The 18,384-nt window shown below is 44.9% G+C and overlaps 1 protein-coding gene across 3 annotated transcripts; it reads left to right on the top strand.

Moving 5' to 3' along the window:
* The first annotated feature begins 286 nt into the window (after positions 1-286).
* On the top strand, positions 287-17,666 carry nadka (NAD kinase a). Of its 3 annotated transcripts, none has more exons than XM_069694089.1 (12): positions 287-405; positions 2,335-2,514; positions 6,029-6,112; positions 12,780-12,909; positions 13,254-13,362; positions 13,461-13,546; positions 13,656-13,758; positions 13,856-13,998; positions 14,427-14,526; positions 14,749-14,906; positions 16,248-16,330; positions 16,827-17,666. In XM_069694089.1, exons 2-12 carry the CDS (start codon positions 2,363-2,365, stop codon positions 16,972-16,974), a joined length of 1,296 nt encoding a protein of 431 aa, XP_069550190.1. In that variant the 5' UTR covers positions 287-405; positions 2,335-2,362; the 3' UTR covers positions 16,975-17,666. The 3 variants fall into 3 exon arrangements, with proteins under 3 accessions (XP_069550190.1, XP_069550191.1, XP_069550192.1); XM_069694090.1 differs by having other exon boundaries at positions 287-413; XM_069694091.1 differs by lacking the exons at positions 287-405; positions 2,335-2,514; positions 6,029-6,112 and adding an exon at positions 10,417-10,773.
* Positions 17,667-18,384: the final 718 nt, after the last annotated feature.

The raw sequence follows: 18,384 nt of genomic DNA, 5'->3' as shown, positions 1-18,384 counted from the left end.
GTAAAATATATCTGCTGACACTATGGCCATAAAACAATACAGCGGTTAATAAATGAATACGTGCAGCAGCTGTATGTTTATGACTTCGGATAAGTTGGAATACATGTCACGAATTTAATCCTGTGGAATATAATTTCCTCAATCCTGCATAATCACTTGGTGACGCGTTCACCTGATGTCATGCGGAAGTTACATCCTTTGTTTACTGAAGTCGGCTAAGATGACGTAATCGAAGAGCGAGCCTGTGATTGGTCGGCCAGGACCAGGAAGTGGTGAGCTGCTGTTGATAGCGGGCTCCGAAAGTAAAGATGTTGTAACGTCGTCGGACGAAACAACGGCGAGGCCGTGACCCGAAACGGCAGTCTGCGCGTCTGTGTTGCTCCCTCTAACGTTTCTGGTGGAAAGGTAAAAAGGTAGAAAGGTTAGAAAGGTTAGAAAGGTTATAAATGTTATAAAGGTGTCCCGGATCCGATGATATTTATCTTTGTGTTGAACACGAGTGACCAGTAGTGAAGCTAACTAGCTTAACGCGATCATCGTTAACGAACCACGAAACAGTCTGGAGCCGCTCAGCGTCTGTCTGTCTGTCTGTCTGTCTGTCAGTCAGTCTGTCTGTCTGTCTGTTAGTCTGTCTGTCTGTCTGTCTGTTAGTCTGTCTGTCTGTTAGTCTGTCTGTCTGTCTGTTAGTCTGTCTGTCTGTTAGTCTGTCTGTCTGTCTGTCTGTTAGTCTGTCTGTCTGTCAGTCTGTCTGTCTGTCTGTCTGTCAGTCTGTCTGTCTGTTAGTCTGTCTGTCTGTCTGTCTGTCTGTCTGTCTGTCTGTCTGTTAGTCTGTCTGTCTGTCTGTCTGTTAGTCTGTCTGTCTGTTAGTCTGTCTGTCTGTCTGTCTGTCTGTCTGTCTGTCTGTCTGTCTGTTAGTCTGTCTGTCTGTCTGTCTGTCTGTCTGTCTGTCTGTCTGTCTGTCTGTCTGTCTGTCTGTCTGTCTGTCTGTCTGTCTGTCTGTCTGTCTGTCTGTCTGTCTGTCTGTTAGTCTGTCTGTCTGTTAGTCTGTCTGTCTGTCTGTCTGTCTGTCTGTCTGTCTGTCTGTCTGTCTGTCTGTCTGTCTGTTAGTCTGTCTGTCTGTCAGTCTGTCTGTCTGTCTGTCTGTCAGTCTGTCTGTCTGTCTGTCTGTCTGTCTGTCTGTCTGTCTGTCTGTCAGTCTGTCTGTTAGTCTGTCAGTCTGTCTGTCTGTTAGTCTGTCTGTCTGTTAGTCTGTCAGTCTGTCTGTCTGTCTGTTAGTCTGTCTGTCAGTCTGTCTGTCTGTCTGTCAGTCTGTCTGTTAGTCTGTCTGTCTGTCAGTCTGTCTGTCTGTCTGTCTGTTAGTCTGTCTGTCTGTCTGTCTGTCTGTCTGTCTGTCTGTCTGTCTGTCTGTCTGTCTGTTAGTCTGTCTGTTTGTTTGTCTGTCTGTTAGTCTGTCTGTCTGTCTGTCTGTCTGTCTGTCAGTCTGTCTGTCAGTCAGTCTGTCTGTTAGTCTGTCTGTCTGTCTGTCTGTCTGTCTGTCTGTCTGTCAGTCTGTCTGTCTGTTATTTAGTCTGTCTGTCTGTTAGTCTGTCTGTTAGTCTGTCTGTTAGTCTGTCTGTTTGTTAGTCTGTCTGTTTTTTAGTTAGTCTGTCTGTTTGTTAGTCTGTCTGTTATTTAGTCTGTCTGTCAGTCTGTCTGTCTGTCTGTCTGTCTGTTAGTCTGTCTGTCTGTTATTTAGTCTGTCTGTTAGTTAGTCTGTCTGTTAGTCTGTCTGTTTGTTAGTCTGTCTGTTTTTTAGTTAGTCTGTCTGTTTGTTAGTCTGTCTGTTATTTAGTCTGTCTGTCTGTCTGTCAGTCTGTCTGTCTGTTAGTCTGTCTGTCTGTTAGTCTGTCTGTCTGTTAGTCTGTCTGTCTGTCAGTCTGTTAGTCTGTCTGTTAGTCTGTCTGTCTGTTAGTCTGTCTGTCAGTCAGTCTGTTTGTCTGTCTGTTACTCTGTCTGTTTGTTAGTCTGTCTGTCTGTTAGTCTGTCTGTCTGTTAGTCTGTCTGTCTGTTAGTCTGTCTGTCTGTCTGTCTGTCTGTTAGTTAGTCTGTCTGTTAGTCTGTCTGTCTGTTAGTCTGTCTGTTTTTTAGTTAGTCTGTCTGTTTGTTAGTCTGTCTGTTAGTCGGACTGACCAGAACTTACCCACATGTTTGTAATATAGAAGTCATGTTGTGTGACGCGTTTGCTTTCTTATTTTTTAAGAATGAGTTAAATTGCAGTTTTTTCCAATGAAGTCTGGTGGAGTGTTTCCTCCATGTTTGACTCCAGCTCTTGGACTGATTGTTGTGTCTGGTCAGTTTACTTGCAGCCCGGCTGTCCCCTGAGATGGACGGTGGACAGGAGGTGCGAATGGATGCCGCCCCGTACTGCTGCTCCACCTGTGACTCGGGGGAGGTCTCTGGCCGCAGCCTGGCCCGACGCAAAGGGAAGACCCGCAGCCTGAGCACCTCCTCAGCCGGCAGCTCCTCTGATTACAGGTAGATGTGGAACAGGTGAAGTCAGATTTCTAAAGGGGACGACAGGCTTGTTGTTGTGTTTGACGGTAAAGGTCAGAAGAATTGGATTCCTACCTAACTCCATGCTGTGATTTCTGAAACGATGCATTGACCACCTTTTATTCTCACCAGAGTATCAAATAGGAGCTTGTACATGATTGTGGAAGCAATAACCTCCAAGTTACATTACCTGATCCAAATAAGCATCCATAAGTTGCACGTGTTCTTGTGACCGCTGGCGTGTGTGTTTGCGATGTCAAAATGAAACTGAAATATGAGTGGACAGCAGGCGTCGAATTTTGTTTAAAATTTTTAGGGGAAGAGAAACAAGCCAATTTGGAGTAAGCGGCTTAAACTGAAATATTCCCAAAGGTTACATGTTCCTCTGTTCACCACAGGAACCGTCTCTGAACTTTTTCATGCGCCTTCATATACAGAAGCAGCTGTCAGCCGGTTGTCACGGTGACGGTTCCTCATCAACACCTTGGAGATGTTTACTTACTTGTAACATTTTGTGTGGACGAACCGCAAAGCAAACATGCCTGAATTTGCTCTGTTTACATTCCACTGTTCTTGTTTGTCCAGTTTTTTCTTTTCAGTTTCATGAAGAAAAAAAATGTACTCATGGATTACAGCAACAAACAAATCATTCAATGATTAATTGATCAGCTGTTTGGTCTTTACAGTGTCGGAAAACTCAAAAAACGTTGACCAGTGTTTCCTAAAGCCCAACGTGTAGCTGGAAGTGTCTTGTTTCGTCCCGACCAACAGTCCACAACCAAAAGGTTTTTTGTTTATTATCATGGAGGACTAAAATAAACAAAAAAATATTCACATTTTAGAAGCTGGAATGGGAGAATTATGACTTTTTTCATAAAAATTTAAATGAACCAAAACAATGAATCAATTATCAAAACATTTGGTGATTCATTTTCTGTCCGTCATTGAATCAATTACTTCGACTAATCACTGGAGCTTTATTAAATTATTGTTTTATTGGCAAATAGTACTTGACACACTGAGATGCGAGCAGTGACGCCAACATCTGCTCAACGGTTCAATCTGAGAGAAAGTATTTTAATGACGGAGAAGATTCTCAGCAACAATAAAACATTGTTGACAGATGACCACAGGATCTTAAAAACAGCTTCTGTCACGTGGGACATTTTTTTTTTAAACTTGTGGCATCAGCTGCTTTGCACCACCTCAGACATTTAAGAAGTGTGTGTGTGTGTGTGTGTGTGTGTGTGTGTGTGTGTGTGTGTGTGTGTGTGTGTGTGTGTGCGTGTGTGTGTGTGTGTGTGTTAAAGCCTTACATGTTTGTTCACTGTGGACGTTGCAAGGGTTTCGTGTCTGTGTTTTAGCAACCGTGATGAGGTTTGTTAGAAAGAGAAGTTCTAAAGAGCATGTTTGTCCAAAATGTAGAAACACACTCCCACAAATAGATTGTGATTGAATGTTTCCTCATTTGGCAACAACACGTCTCAGTTTAAGTGACATTTGAGGGAATAGTGTGATTCATTTTAGTCTGCAAACAATAAGAGTGGGAAAGTGATTCCCTGGAGCTCCTTCATGATGATAGGACAGCTGCAAAAAAAAAAAACATGACGGGAGCGGGCTTCACCGGTTGAAAGGTACCAGGTGAAGATCCAGTGTTGGATTAAAATATTGGCTTTTTTGGGGTGGCAGTGATTGTTTTTTGTCTAATCAGACATTTAAATCAGTTGTGGATCTTTTCACCATCTTTTCATTTTGTTGCAGTGGCAGCCTCTTATTTCTTCTGGCCCATCTCCAATTGGTAAATGTTCCGATTTCCATTTTTTGTTTGATTATGAAGCAGATCTGTATGAATACGGGCGAAGGAGTCAGAACGGTCCGTCCGTGGAGAACTGTGCACAACCTGTATTCAGTAAATGTGTTGTTTAAACTTCTGTAGGTTTGTGACGTCACACACACGCTCTCATGTCACATGTCCGCCTCCAGGAGTGTCCACTGTCCAACCTTTTATATGGCGGAAAACACTAATCAGTTATTCTGTCATGGAACTAACGAGCTACAAGTCCGAAGACAACTTGTGGTCGGCCTGAGCCGGTGTTACTCGGAGAAGAGTCAGCCAATCAGATGAGAGGGTCACTGATGTCACTTCACCTTAAAGACACAGACACACAACAGTCTGTTGCAGAGAGATGTAAAACTGTTTCTTTGGGTTTTAGTACTTAAAGCCGCAAATTCTTGTGGAGATTAAGACTGCAAATACTGGACACTGGAAATGTGTGAAATGTGGGACATTTCAAAACAAATTCTCCACAAGAGGAAAAAGAAACAAGCTGACAGATCTGCAGTGCAGAACTATCTTACAGTGTAAATTATTATTTCTATTTCTTTTTATTATTATCATTATAACTGATAGAAAAAACTGTTGCCTGCTGTTTCTGGCTTGCTGACAAATGCCAGGACAAAAAAAAAAGAAGCAGAGTTGGTGATTCACATTCACATATTAAATACAAAAGTGTTGATTAATGCATCTTTCAGAATCTTTAAACAGCAGATAGTGAATTGACAGAATCAGACTGCTGAGAGGATTTGTTGGCTGCAGCTTGAAGGCTGCATATGTTCTATCAGAGCTCGTGAGCTTGACCTTTCACCCCATAAATAGTTCCATTGTTTTAACAGAGCTCATACAGACAGTGTGTTGTTGGGTTTCTTTCAGACAGCAGCTTCGTCTGAGGTCGTGAACTCCATGGTTGGTTGAAAATATCTGATGTGTTAATGGTAATCATTGTTAAAACTGTTGGCCGCCATTTCAGTGCTCACTGATAAAGTGTTTGTACTGCAGCTGAGGCTGATAAAAGGGTTTGTTTTTCACCTTTTACAATCCCTAATGACCTTTTCCAAGAATTGTGAGCACTGAAATGGCGGCCAACAGTACAAGGACCGAATGCATTTTTCTGCTGTAAAGGTCGCAGAGAACCTTCAGCACGTTCTGATTTCATACAACACAGGAGGCCGACCAGGGGTTTGTCAATGCAAACCACAAAATGGCCCCACATAATCCAATATGAGCTGGTGATGCATTCAATCGTGGAAATCCTTTAATTCAGGCTGTTTCTAAATGTCTTAAACACGTTTCACTTCTCTTTTTTTTTTTTTTCTTTTTTTTTTTCTTCTGTAAAAACCGAAAGGAAAAGTGGAATTTATTTGATGAAAGTTTGAAGATGCATTTAGAAAATTGGGAATTTTTCAGACCTGCAACAGGAGGATGTGCAGCATTGGCCCAGCTTCCAAGGGGACTGTAAAGTCTGACACCTTAAATGCAGTGCAAGAGGTTGCATGGTTAAATACAACATTTTTTTTGTAATTGCAGCAGGAACAAAATGAAACATACACTTTTTTTTGGTTATAGTGTATTTAAAAATAACCCTCTTTATTTGCATACCTGCCAGGCAGAGTCCTTTGTGTTCCTTTAAACTTGAATGTCTGTTGTCCTCTCTTTCAGGAGGAATCAGTCTCTTCATGGACCGAGCCCGGTGACCACCTTCGGCCCCAAGGCATGCATGCTCCAGAATCCACACGCAGTCATGTAAGTTCTTTTTACATCAGTAAAATGTTTCTATATTTTTTTTTTTTTTTTTTTTTTTTTGGGGAGTTTAATCTCTGCGTCATCAAGAAGAAAAACAACAACATGAGAGCCACCTGCTGCTGTCGGATCTTGTTGGGCCTGTAATGGGCTTTGTAGCAGAGGAGGGAGTGTTACTATTGTCCTGACTTAGGATTGAGGTTTGGAACAACCTGTGACCAAGAAACATTTCCATAACACAGCATGTCTGAATATGTCACCTGTTCTCTGACTTCACAATAATATGTTATCATCTGGGTTTTTGTCTCTTATGCACAAAGAACATAAAATCTGTTCAATGCAGCACAGCTGACTGCCAACAGACCAGTTTCTTCCTGTAGCTCCCACTGGTCAACCAACAAAACAAACAGTTTCAAGTTCCCCTCAACTCCAAAATCGGTTTGACTTCAATGTGTCGTTCAATTTTCTGGACAGAACGAAGTCAGAGTGTGAAGCTGGTTTTACTTTTGTAAAAAGTCGGTAAAATCCTGCAACATGCAGCAAATATAACAATAGACTACCACATACAAAGATCATTATCATTCAGGTTTTAAGCTTCTTGAACATGCAGAGGAATCCGTGACAGAACAGCATGCGCTAACTGACTGCAAGACCTCAATCATTTAATCAGGCAGACAAAGCAAACCTTCTTACATCAGTCTATAAACATCTGTCACGTATCTGAAGAGAGTAACTCGGTGAAACCTGTTCTGTCCTTCATGTTTGTTATGAAAGCAGCCACTAGTGGTGTACTTCTCCTAAATCGACCTGTTCATGAGAACGTTTTAACCTCAAGAATCCAGTCCTCCACCTCACTGTCCTAATATCCTCTTATGTAACCTCCCACTGCGAACGCACTGTGGCAGTTCCTATTTCTTCTGCCTCTGCTGGTTTCATCGCTTGTAGTTGAACTGAAACCGAAATGGCGTTTTATGACCGCACCAACGCATCTTCGTTCGTTGCTGTGTTGACAGTTTCCATGAATTCGTCACCTCGGTGCTGCTGTATTTCCAAACGTCGGGCTCGGTGGGTGTTAATCAGGCATCGGCTGAAGACTCGGTGCTAATAATGAAGATGCTCACACATCGCTGCGTCTGCTGCCACCGCTCTGCAGCTGTCAGACGCACTTTGCATTTCATGTGCTGACAAATAGTCACCGGTTCATATCTGATTTAAAAACACAAGTGAACAACGTGTAGCAGCTGAACTGTCTGTCAGGACTTGGAACATTTTTGATGCTTTGTGCCGCAGACACTGCTGCAGGTATCAAATGATACAGATGTGCAGCCGGATACTGACTTCAGGGCTCTTCGCTTTCAGTCTGGTTTTCATCAAGTCCAGCAGACGCTCACAGAGCGGGTCTGACAGGGCGTCATAAGAAGATCAGACGTGTGTGTGCTGCTGTTTGTGTTTTGGAGGCTGCAGCCTGTTGGACTGCAAAGACTCACTAATATATTGACTTCAATGTTAACCTTTACAAATATGTATTTATCCCCTACGTTTGGGCTTCTGTTCATCTGATGAGGCTGGAAACAGTCTGACATTAACAGCTGAACTCGGGTGGGTGTTTTTTTGTTTTTTTTAACCTCTTGGTCATTGTTTGGTTGAAGTCCAGAAGAAAATGAGAAAACATTACTGATCTGACTTCTGACTGCTCTGTGTTGTTTGGCAGAGAAAAATCACAACTATGTGACTTTTTAACTACGTTTAGGCTTTTGCTCTTTGCTCAGTGTGGCACGTCTCCGACTCTCTGCGAGCACGCAAGCTGGGTATTAAACAACCACACGCAACAGGAAAGAGCCCCAATTCATTCAAATTGGACTTTCTGGGCGTATTTGGATCAATACTTTAGTTTCAGTGGAGCAACTAATAACTTGTTTAATCTGACAGTTGTTTTTGAGATTAATCATTTGTTCTTTGAGTGTCGGAAATAATTGAATTGGAAACAAAGGCCAATCACTGTTTCTGAACGTCTTAATCTCCAGATAAGGAAGGGGAAAGTAGTTTCAACTGCAGGTCCACCTGCCAGCTTCTTTCTGAGCTCTGATATGCAAATCTGCATTGGCAGCATTTGGTGACAGCGGGGAGGAAAAACCCTCCAACAGAACCAGACTCAGGTGGGCAGCCGTCTGCTTTGACCGGTTACTACCAGCTTCACTTCCTTCCTCAGGTCACTCAGCTGTTCATGAATTAATCAGTCACATAAGACTTTTCCCGGTAAGAAGCAATCTCTGCTTTGTAAAGATCCCAACAGTTATTTTGTGGGACCGTAAGAGACGCGTCGGCTCATTTCATACACGTTTAAGCTTCTGGATGTAAAACTATGCACCAAGCAACATAACGTACGTAGTTTCCGTGCGTAACGCAGCAACACGACTTCCCACAGATCCACGTTCCCTTCATCAGACACATTCATGAAGTTGAGACTACAAAGGCGCGTACGTGTTTAATTGTTTGCGGAGCCTTTGTACCTCACTGCGTTAAAACGAGTTCGTTCATGTTGGCGCTGAACGACGTTTCTCAATCAAAGCTCAGCCGAGCCGTCGACCTCTCGACTCCCTCGGTCACGCAAGTGTCTCCCGGCGCTTCGCTGCAGGCCGCCGGGTTCGAGGGATTAGCTTCCCTCAAAGCGGCTAGAAAGGTTTAAAGTAAAACCCGGCTATCTTTATCCCAAAAACAAGGTTAGGCTGTTGTATTTTTAGGGTGACTCAGTCCCTCATATTCAGTTTTTAAGCTTTTTTTTTTTAAATTTTTGCACATCTTGACGTCGTGGGCTTTAGTGGAAGGAGTCGGTAGAAAAGGTGATTCGGCACCGAGTCTCGGTTTAAACCTTCCAACCTGGAAACAGTCCAGTGGGTCTCAGCGGAGGGTGTGCCGGTCACGCTGCCCCGTGCGCATGGACACGGCCTTGGTTTTGTTGTTTTTGTATTACTTTTGTGTAACTGTTGCAAGGTATTTATCGTGGGACGACAGAGAGAATGAAACGCGCCCATCGAATGAAACACAGCGATGCGTCATGGAGCTGTTGATGCCGGTCCTGTCGGGTCACTTTGCTCCATTACTTCATCTTCTTCTTAAGCAAGAGCTGTTGTCAAATCAGAGGAACCCGACCGGATACCAGCATCACATGTAGCAATTTTACATCCACTCATACAAATGTCTGGGGCCGATACCTAAACCAATACTGCCGCCTAAAAAAAACCTCCAATGTCAATAAAGCGGCTGTTTTATCGACATTCAGATTCAAGCTTTCCAACTTGTTGAATATTATCAGTCTTGTTAAAAATGTCTTTTTTTTACACTGAGAGGCAGCTCGTGAATGAGTTTTAAAACAAGTCAGTAACACTCGTGGCATTTATCGTCACCATGGTTTAGTAATACTCTTTTTTTTCTTCTTCTTCTTCTTCTTAAGCAATGAGGGATAAAACTGTAGAGCAATCACGTATATCTGGAGCTCTGTCTGCAATTACAAATTCAGACCCGTCTTTCACCGGCCGAATCGTCTGACGGAGCGCGTGTGCAGCGACCCGACAGTTTGTTGCCTTCGTGTGGCCGGTGTGTGCGACAGGATTCAGGGAAAGGTTGAAATGAGACAGACTGATCAGTAAAAATGATATTGAGGCCGGATCAATGTAATGACTCGTTTGCGGGTGTGATTCCGTTGCTGGAAGAGAAGAAAGATAACTTCTGAGGTGTTATTTGTTGACGTTACTGCCGTGTGTGATATATTCGTCACCCTGGATGCTCCTGTGGTACCGTGGAGGATCTTACTGTGTATCTTATGCTACTTTATGTCTTTAGATGAAGAGCGTTCATACGTTTGTTCTCGGAAGCATTTTACAAATGTACTTGAACAGAACTGGTCGTGTTGAAGTCACTTGCTGTAACGGGACCTCAGCAGGCTCAAGTACACGCTGCTGCTCAGCCATCATTTGTCCGACACAGCCCCGTTTATATTGAGTGTTTCCACTGAAATCTATTTCCTCGCCGTGTTAACTATTACACACCCGTCGGAAAATCCCTCTCATGACGGTGAACGTGCTCCTTTTAGGAGCAGTGTTGTTTCTGGGCGAATCACACCTGTGCTACAAGGAAAGCCCTCACCCTGGTGTGGGCGGGGTCAGCCCGGCAGAGGGGGGGGGAGGGAGGGAGGGGAGGGGAGGAGGGAGGGAAGGAGGCGGGGTCAGCCCAGCAGATGGGCGGGGGATGACATGAAGTCAAACCTTAAGATGAGTTGGAGGCAGGAGAAGGCAGCAGTGAAGGTTTAGTGTGGAGTGTAGCTGGTGAATCCAGCTGGAGGGGGTTGTGAGCTGATCCCGGGCCGCCGGACGCATGAACAGACTCTGGTCCTCGCTCAGCCTCTCGCAGCCGCCGGCTGACTCGCAGCTCCACCGCAAGAAGTGAAGTGACTGTTCTGCTGAAGCCGCTCGACGGGGTGTCGCGTTGGAGGAAGTTGTTGTCGCCGCGAGGCAGAATGAGTGGTTTTGTCAGAGCGGGCCACCGGGACAGAGAGCCGCTCTCCCGTTGAAACAGCATCCCACTTACATGTGTACGACCATGAAGTTCAGCCAGTACGCACTGCAGGACACTTCTGGGAGCCGCGGCGAGAACAGAGTGTGGAAATGGTGAGAGCGCTCTCCGGCATCGTCTCTTTCGCCGCACGTTTGACAGGTGAAATGTGAAGCGGAAGTGTCCATCACTGCCAGCCAGATGTTCACAGGGCTTCGCTGCAGTCAACTAACGGTGATATTGAACCCATGCAACATCACAGCTGTGTTTCAGCAGTTCAGGCTGAGCACAGAGGAGGGTTTTTTTTTTTTCCCCCTCTTATTTGGATTTGATTTGATTTTTAAAGATATTGGAAGACGTAAGACGAAGGTTGTTTTGTTCTGACTGCAGGGTTGGAGGAGTGATGCGTGTTTTGGGAGGCTGCTGCGATCTGAAGGTTTATTCGTACCGTATCGGAGGCTGGCTGCTGTCACGCCGTGACCCCGGTGGGAGGACAGAGCTGGGTTGTTGGATGAAAGTGGGAGGTCGGGGTGTGGACGCTTTGAGGTGGTCGGAGCCGAACCGATCGTGAATACAACAGCTGGTCGCTGTTTCAGATGCTAATCAAGCAGCGCTTTGTTTTCCTGGAGGTTTGTCAGAAACACTTTCAGCTTTAGACGTTCGTGCGGGTCAGCTCATTCTGGAAATGCTTCATCTTTTTCAAATATAATGCAGGCAGCTGTTACTGTATTTAAAGAAACGGGAACTGGATGTGTCATAATGATGCTGCGTTGTTATGTTGTTTGTTAGGACTCTGTGTGTGTGTGTGTGTGTGTGTGTGTGTGTGTGTGTGTGTGTGTGTGTGTGTGTGTGTGTGGAACAGTGAGACTAACGTCAGAGGGATGTTACGAGTACATTTTACATGTTGATCGTACAACTTCATTCTTGTTGTAAAACGGGCCGGATTTCTTACCGATGAAACGTGTGAATGTGACACATCAGGAGGTTTTCTAACATCGCAGCAACCATCAACGCCGTATTTTTTTATTTTTTTTTTATTATTTTCCTCCCTTATATGAAAGCGGAGACATCTTTGCAATAGTTGGACATTAAAAATGCGGCCGCCGTCCTAAATTCTTGCGTAAGAACTACAGAAAAGAATTGTTGTGGAGAGTCATCCGGTTTGACACGGAGCTGGAACGAACTGCAGTCAGCAGACGCTGGTATTGATAAACTATCACTGAATTGAAGACTTTGGTCATTTCCGGTTTGAACGGTTGCTCTTCTGTTGGTTTGTTTCAGCCCGCGGCACCTTCTGATTTTCACGCTTCGTTTCATTCATTTTCATAACGCGTCTCTTTTTCTTGAGAACGCGTTCTTGCGGCTCCTCGCCGACCGCCGGAGGGTAAAAGGCTTTTAAAAAGATGTTTTGCCTTTCAGAGGTGCGCCACGTCGCATCGGTCACAATAATGTCGGTGCAATTTTTTTAATTTTTTTATAATATAAACAAAAATAATTCGGTTGTTGACATGATGACGTGACAGTACGACGTACGCCGATGGTTGAAAGTGGCTCCGCAGTGGAAGTCGTGTGGAAGTGCTTTCATTACAACAAACTACAGACACCTTCGTTTTTACTGAATACTGTTTTCTTTATAAAACTATAAAAACGTATATTGTTTTAGTTGTCTGCTGTGGAAATGAATAATAACGTCTTTTTCAGTTTTTTCTCAAATCCTCAAGAATAATTCTGTCTCAGAAACACCATTAAATAACATTATAGGGTTTTTAGGGCTCTTTTCTTTATTGTCTCCTAAAAGACTGTTGTCACTTGTTCTTTTTCACAGTTTAGTGTTTTGTAAACATGTTGACAGCCTCGCGGTCCGGGCTCAAGTTGAGGTAAAGGATCAGCAGACGACACGTGAGGGTCAGAAGTTTGTGTAACAGAGCTGGACGTTTAAGCTGATGTCTCTTAATTGGATAAACACGGAGAAGTCCCGGTTATGACGAGCAGCACAGATCCGAGGCTCACGGCTCCTGGCTGATGTCAGGTTCTTGTGATTCACCTATTTATTTATTTATCGATTTTTTTTTTTTTTTTGTTGGTGGTGGTGAAATAAAGTGTGAACATTTTGTGTGTTCAGGCACATTCAGGATCCGGCCAGCCAGAGACTGACCTGGAACAAGCCGCCAAAAAGTGTCCTTGTGATCAAGAAGATCCGAGATGCCAGCCTGCTTCAGCCTTTCAAAGAGCTCTGCATGTTCCTCACCGAGGTAGCGTCCCCACACTGAATGCCTCTATTAACCTCCACAGGAATCCTAGTGTCGGCTGGTGGGAAGCTGGTGAGGGATCATCATGAGTGTTTTTAATGCGCGTAGCCGTCTTACTGTCACATAAAATGCATCAAATAAGAAATCTATTGGTCACGGAAAGAGCCCGTGAGCTTTGATTTACATTTAGTACCATCTGCTCAGGACAATGTTAACTTCTTAGGCTCCAACAACCAGTCAGACTCAGCTGAGCTCTTTTCCTTTTTGTCGTATTTATCGTCAGGACTGATTTAAAAAGTTACTCTTCGGTGGCTGCTGTCAAGCTTCTGTCTCGGTTGTCCTTGTAGGTCAAAAACATGATTGTTTACGTGGAAAACAAAGTCCTGGAGGACCCCGAGATTTCAGGCGATGAAAACTTTGGGGCCATTACCAAGAAATTCTGCACTTTCAGAGAAGGTATAAAAAAAAACTTTCATGCAACTTAATAAACATTATATTGAAGAAATCGTAAGAGATTTAAATGTTTTTTTTGTGGGTTTTTTTCAATTTCTCAGATCTCGATGACATCTCCAATCGTGTCGACTTCATCATCTGTCTCGGGGGAGACGGGACGTTGCTGTATGCGTCTTCGCTCTTCCAGGTAATCAGCGAGTCGTTGTCTTTCAAAACAAACTTTGGGTGTGTGTTGTTGTTGTTTTTTTCTTTATATTAATATATGTAATATATTAATAACATCTGTTCATTTGCAGGAGAGCGTCCCGCCCGTCATGGCCTTCCACCTGGGCTCCCTGGGCTTCCTGACTCCTTTCAAGTTCGACACCTACCAGTCTCAGGTCACCCAAATTATCGAAGGTACTGAAGGTTGTCCGACCTCTGCGGCGTTTTCTCCGCCGTGCACAAACATTCCTGCTCTGTTCGCAAAGCTGAGGCCGCTTCGCGTTGTTTGCAGGTAACGCCGCCATCGTCCTGCGAAGTCGCTTAAAAGTGCGCGTGCTCAAAGAGAACTGGGAGAAGAAGGCCCGACTGGACGACCAGGGCATCATCCTGACCAACGGGGACGTGGACGGCGGCCGCAAATCCGTCCAGCATCAGGTAAATCGGCCCACCTCCTGAGACCCGGCAGCCGATGCTGAAGTCTCTGCGTGAAAGCGGGACGACTTTCACCCCGACTCGCTGACGGGCCGGCCCGGCCCTCGCAGGTTGCTGGCTTCGCTCCTCCAAAGCGGTTGTAGGAGGTCGCCGCGGGGTGAAGCTCCGCTTCCTGCCTCCGCCGCTCCGTAAATAGATCACGACGACTCGCCCGTGCAGTTTCGTCACCGTGACTCGGCTTGAATCCTGCGGGCTTTAAGCTGGTTGTTAAAAAGAACAACGGGAGTGCGAGCTGTCGTCGGCGTGACGAACGGACGTTGTTGGTTTTTTTTTTTTTTTTTTTTTTTAACCGGCACAAATCCCAGTGGGAGCTTACGGAAAACTAGAAGTCACGGAAGTCATCGGGTGTCTTTTCCCTCGGTGTGTTTCAGGTCCTGAACGAGGTGGTGGTGGACCGAGGACCCTCGTCCTATCTCTCCAACGTGGACCTCTTCCTGGACGGACACCTCATCACTACAGTGCAGGGAGACGGTGAGCGCTCTTTGAAATACGTAAAACGGGCCAACGAGGCCGGAGTCGGAGAGCCCACGCTGCACCGGCACAACATTTCATCCGTAGAAGCCGTCGAAGCCTCGGACGGGCGTCGTCCCGTCCCGTGTGGGCGTCGTCCCGTCCCGTGTGGGCGTCGTCCCGTCCCGTGTGGGCGTGTCTTTTGTGAAACGTGCGTCTCTGTGTCCCCCCCTCCCCCCTCAGGTGTGATCGTCTCCACACCGACGGGCAGCACGGCGTACGCGGTGGCAGCAGGAGCCTCCATGATCCATCCCAACGTCCCGGCCATCATGATCACGCCCATCTGCCCTCACTCGCTCTCCTTCAGACCCATCGTGGTGCCCGCCGGCGTCGAGCTCAAGGTACTCGTGTTGGAGGAAGCGGTTTGGGGGTTTCCGCCGGCAGCAGAACTCGGGCGGCTGCTTGTAATTTCACGACCACGTTTCTCGATTTTCTTCACGGTTTATTCCTTCATGAAGCTGCTCTGATACTTTCGACCGTCACAGGATGTCTCGTCATACCGGGCCACGTTTTGAGACATTTTTGTTTGAACCCATTGGCTTCGTTTGCACATCAGTAAAATCTCCTCGGCATCAACAAGTTATTCAACGCGGAGACTCTACGGCGGCCATTCAGCTAAAATCACCTCAGTTTGAACTTTAGTACGTCGGTCCTACACTCACCTGCTTCAGTTCACTCTTTGGCGACGCTGCGGTAACTTCAGGCTTCTCCGCGTGCAGCTGACCAGTTGGTGCCCACCTGTACCACGCGAGACGTTCAGGGAACATTTGTAAGTTATGGCGTCGAAGGAAGCGCTTCCATGTGTGGGGTGTTTAACCCTCGCGTTGTCCTCGAGTCAAAATGACCCGCAGCTGTGTTCAACCGAGTTCTATTTTATTTTCATATTTTTGGGGATCATTGGTGACGAGGAGGCTGTGAGGGTTTCTTTAGAGAACGATGACCAATGATCCCAAAAAATATAGAAATATAGAAATAAAATAGAACCTGGTTGAACACAGCTGCGGGTCATTTTGACCCGAGGACAACAGGAGGGTTAATGTATTATTGGTCGAGCATTTACTGATTGGTCGATTGTGGTGTTGACCACATGCGACATTCCATCTCGCAAGAACTTTGATGCTCGGCATTAAACGAACATCAGTGAATTATAGCGTCTTGCGAAAGCTTCCATTTGAGGCACTTAGTGCCCGCAACAGTATGCATGTGAGGCGTTTAGGATACATCAGTAAATTGTAGCTCCGAGTGATTGCGCTCTCATGGTGCGGTTAGGAAACGTCGGTAAATTGTAGCGTCAAGCAGTAAGTCAGCAGGTGATGCGTTTCGGACTCATCCCGTTAATCGCAGCTACAGAAAACAACCCGAGTTACACTTTGCCCCACGAAACTGTCATTTTGTTTTCTTAGATTCCATTTTGCAGCGTGTCAGGACTGGAAGTCTTTGAACGATAACCAGATTTGCAGCTGCGCTCTTTAACTGAAATGATACTGTGTGCGTTTGTCTAAAAATAAGAGACGTACGATATTACGGGATGATGAAACCGACGGGTTGACGTTTGTAATGTAAAGAAAGAGGAAATCTCATTTTATTAAATGAAACACTGGAGATAGAAGATATGCTTCTAACTGGGAAACCGAGATGGTCGTCTCTCTGTGACGTCTCGACATTTTGTCCTCGTCTCTCAGATAATGTTGTCACGCGACGCCAGAAACACGGCATGGGTGTCGTTTGATGGACGAAAGAGACAAGAGATCTGTCATGGAGACAGGTTGGTCCACTTACACACACACACACACACACACACACACACACACACACACACACACACACACACACACACACACACACACACACACACACACACACACACACACACACACACACAGAGCTGAAAAAGAGTAAATGCAGCTAAACAAAGGTCGCAGACTGAGTCACGGAGGAGTTCATGTCCCTCAACCCTTCCAGGCTTTGTTATGTAACCTTATCAACCTGCCTAATAGGCTTCAAGCCAAGAAGTTTCCGCTGAGCCGGATCCACCTTCCTCTTTAATTACTCATCTGAACATGATCACCTTCCCGGTTCTTGAAATGAGCTGCAATTATTCTTCAACACACACCCAGTGTTTCTCCACAAGGAAGTCCTGTTACCTCATCCGATGTCCACACCTCCTCCTTTCTTCTAAATATTGCAAATACCTGAACTTTTCTTTCCGTATTCCGCGGCCATGAAGTAAACCCTTTTTCTCTCCTCTGTCGCTGTTCCAGTATCACCATCACTACTTCCTGCTTCCCCGTTCCCTCCATCTGTTTCCGGGACCCGGTCAACGACTGGTTCGAGAGCCTGGCCCAGTGTTTGCACTGGAACGTGAGGAAGAAGCAGAACTACCTCAGCTCGGAGGACGAAGAGTTCTGAAGCCGTTCGGACGATCTCCAAGGTCTTCTCAAAGGTCTCCGGGACTCCGGTCCTGGTTTTATATCTCGACCGTGCTCTGTGCCGTTTTGTGTCGTAAGCGTAGAAGGTCTTGCCAAACTCCATTCCAAAAAAAAACAACAACAAAAAAGACCCGTTTTAATAACACGGTTTCCTTCACATGGATTAAAATGATTCCATAGAATATTGTGCTCAGGAAGTCCAAACAGCACTTTAGCTGCAGTTTTCTATGTTGTATTTTCTTGATAAGAATATATGGAAATTTAGTTTATAAAATAATACAAAATCAGCCTTTTTGAAATAAATAATCATTCATATATTTGGTTAAAATCTCAAATCATCATTTCAAAATGTTATTTCTATAGTGACCGTTTAATTTTCAAAAATGTATTTCACAAACTGGACGGAGACGTATTAAACAGATGCTCCTATTATACAGCCGACACTCGCTGCTGTTGTTAGCTGCCTGTTGGCTTCCAGCAGTCCTTGAATCTGCTGAAAATCTGGAGGGACGTGATTGGCTGAAAGGTCTGAAGTGAAGACTGGTGATGTCCACCACAAACTGGTGTTGAAATAGTGTCATTAAGAAACATGCTAATATGCTCTAAAAAAAAAAAACATTGTTTGAAAAAGTTGGTGCTGAAATCAAAAGTTCTACAATGAAAAAAAAAATTAAGAAACGAACTAAGAAAATAACTGATTTTAAAAAAACAACCTTTTTTTTTAATATTGATCATTTATAAAGTTATTTCACAACTTGATTAAATAATGATAAAAAAATAATTTAAAAAAAATGTAAATTGAAGTTGACCTCCCTCAGTGTGTATGTTAGAAGTACACAGCGTTCATGAAACGTCTGTAAAGTTCCTTAAAAGAGATTCTGGTTTGTTTTTTTCACTTCTATTTTTAAGTGTGTAGAAATGGTGTGTTTTTTTTGGATGGAGTTTGGCTCCGGCACCCGAGTGCTGCGAAAACTGTCCTCGTCGAGAAAAACAAATTCTGTTTCTGGAAAACGTGTTTTGTCGGGGAATTGAAAGGAAACCCGACGCTTTGGTTGATCTTCAACCAAAATCCACGCGTACGCGCATAAAGGTCAGCTGATGGTTATCTCGCCCGTCGTGACGCGTCTACGACTCCACACGCAACAGAAGCTCCCGTCGGGAGAGATCGACGCCCATTTGCACTTTTTGAAAAGCTAAATTAAAACCCAAATTCAGGAAAAGCCGGAGTATCGCCATCAGCGAACGACTAAGTGTTTTACGCCCGATTTCCGGCGCGTCTCCTCGGCAACGGCGTCTCGACTGTACAGGCTGTGCCTTAAACGCTGTTATCATTAATGTAAAGGAAACATTATCTTTGTCATTTTGTTTGAATCACACACTTGCGCAGCTG

Source organism: Brachyistius frenatus, unplaced genomic scaffold (assembly GCF_029030835.1).
Source record: "Brachyistius frenatus isolate BFR_SWC_R1_liver_20210118 unplaced genomic scaffold, ASM2903083v1 Contig_16, whole genome shotgun sequence".
Taxonomy (NCBI): domain Eukaryota; kingdom Metazoa; phylum Chordata; class Actinopteri; family Embiotocidae; genus Brachyistius; species Brachyistius frenatus.
The sequence above is the reverse complement of the archived record's forward strand: the minus strand, read 5'-3'. Positions and strand labels throughout refer to the sequence as shown.

Coding starts and splice junctions, on each gene's coding strand:
- nadka (XM_069694089.1), top strand. CDS start 2,363: ATGGACGGTGGACAGGAGGTGCGAATGGATGCCGCCCCGTACTGCTGC. Junction 13,547..13,655: donor ATGCGTCTTCGCTCTTCCAG/GTAATCAGCGAG, acceptor GTTCATTTGCAG/GAGAGCGTCCCGCCCGTCAT. Junction 16,331..16,826: donor GAGATCTGTCATGGAGACAG/GTTGGTCCACTT, acceptor TCGCTGTTCCAG/TATCACCATCACTACTTCCT.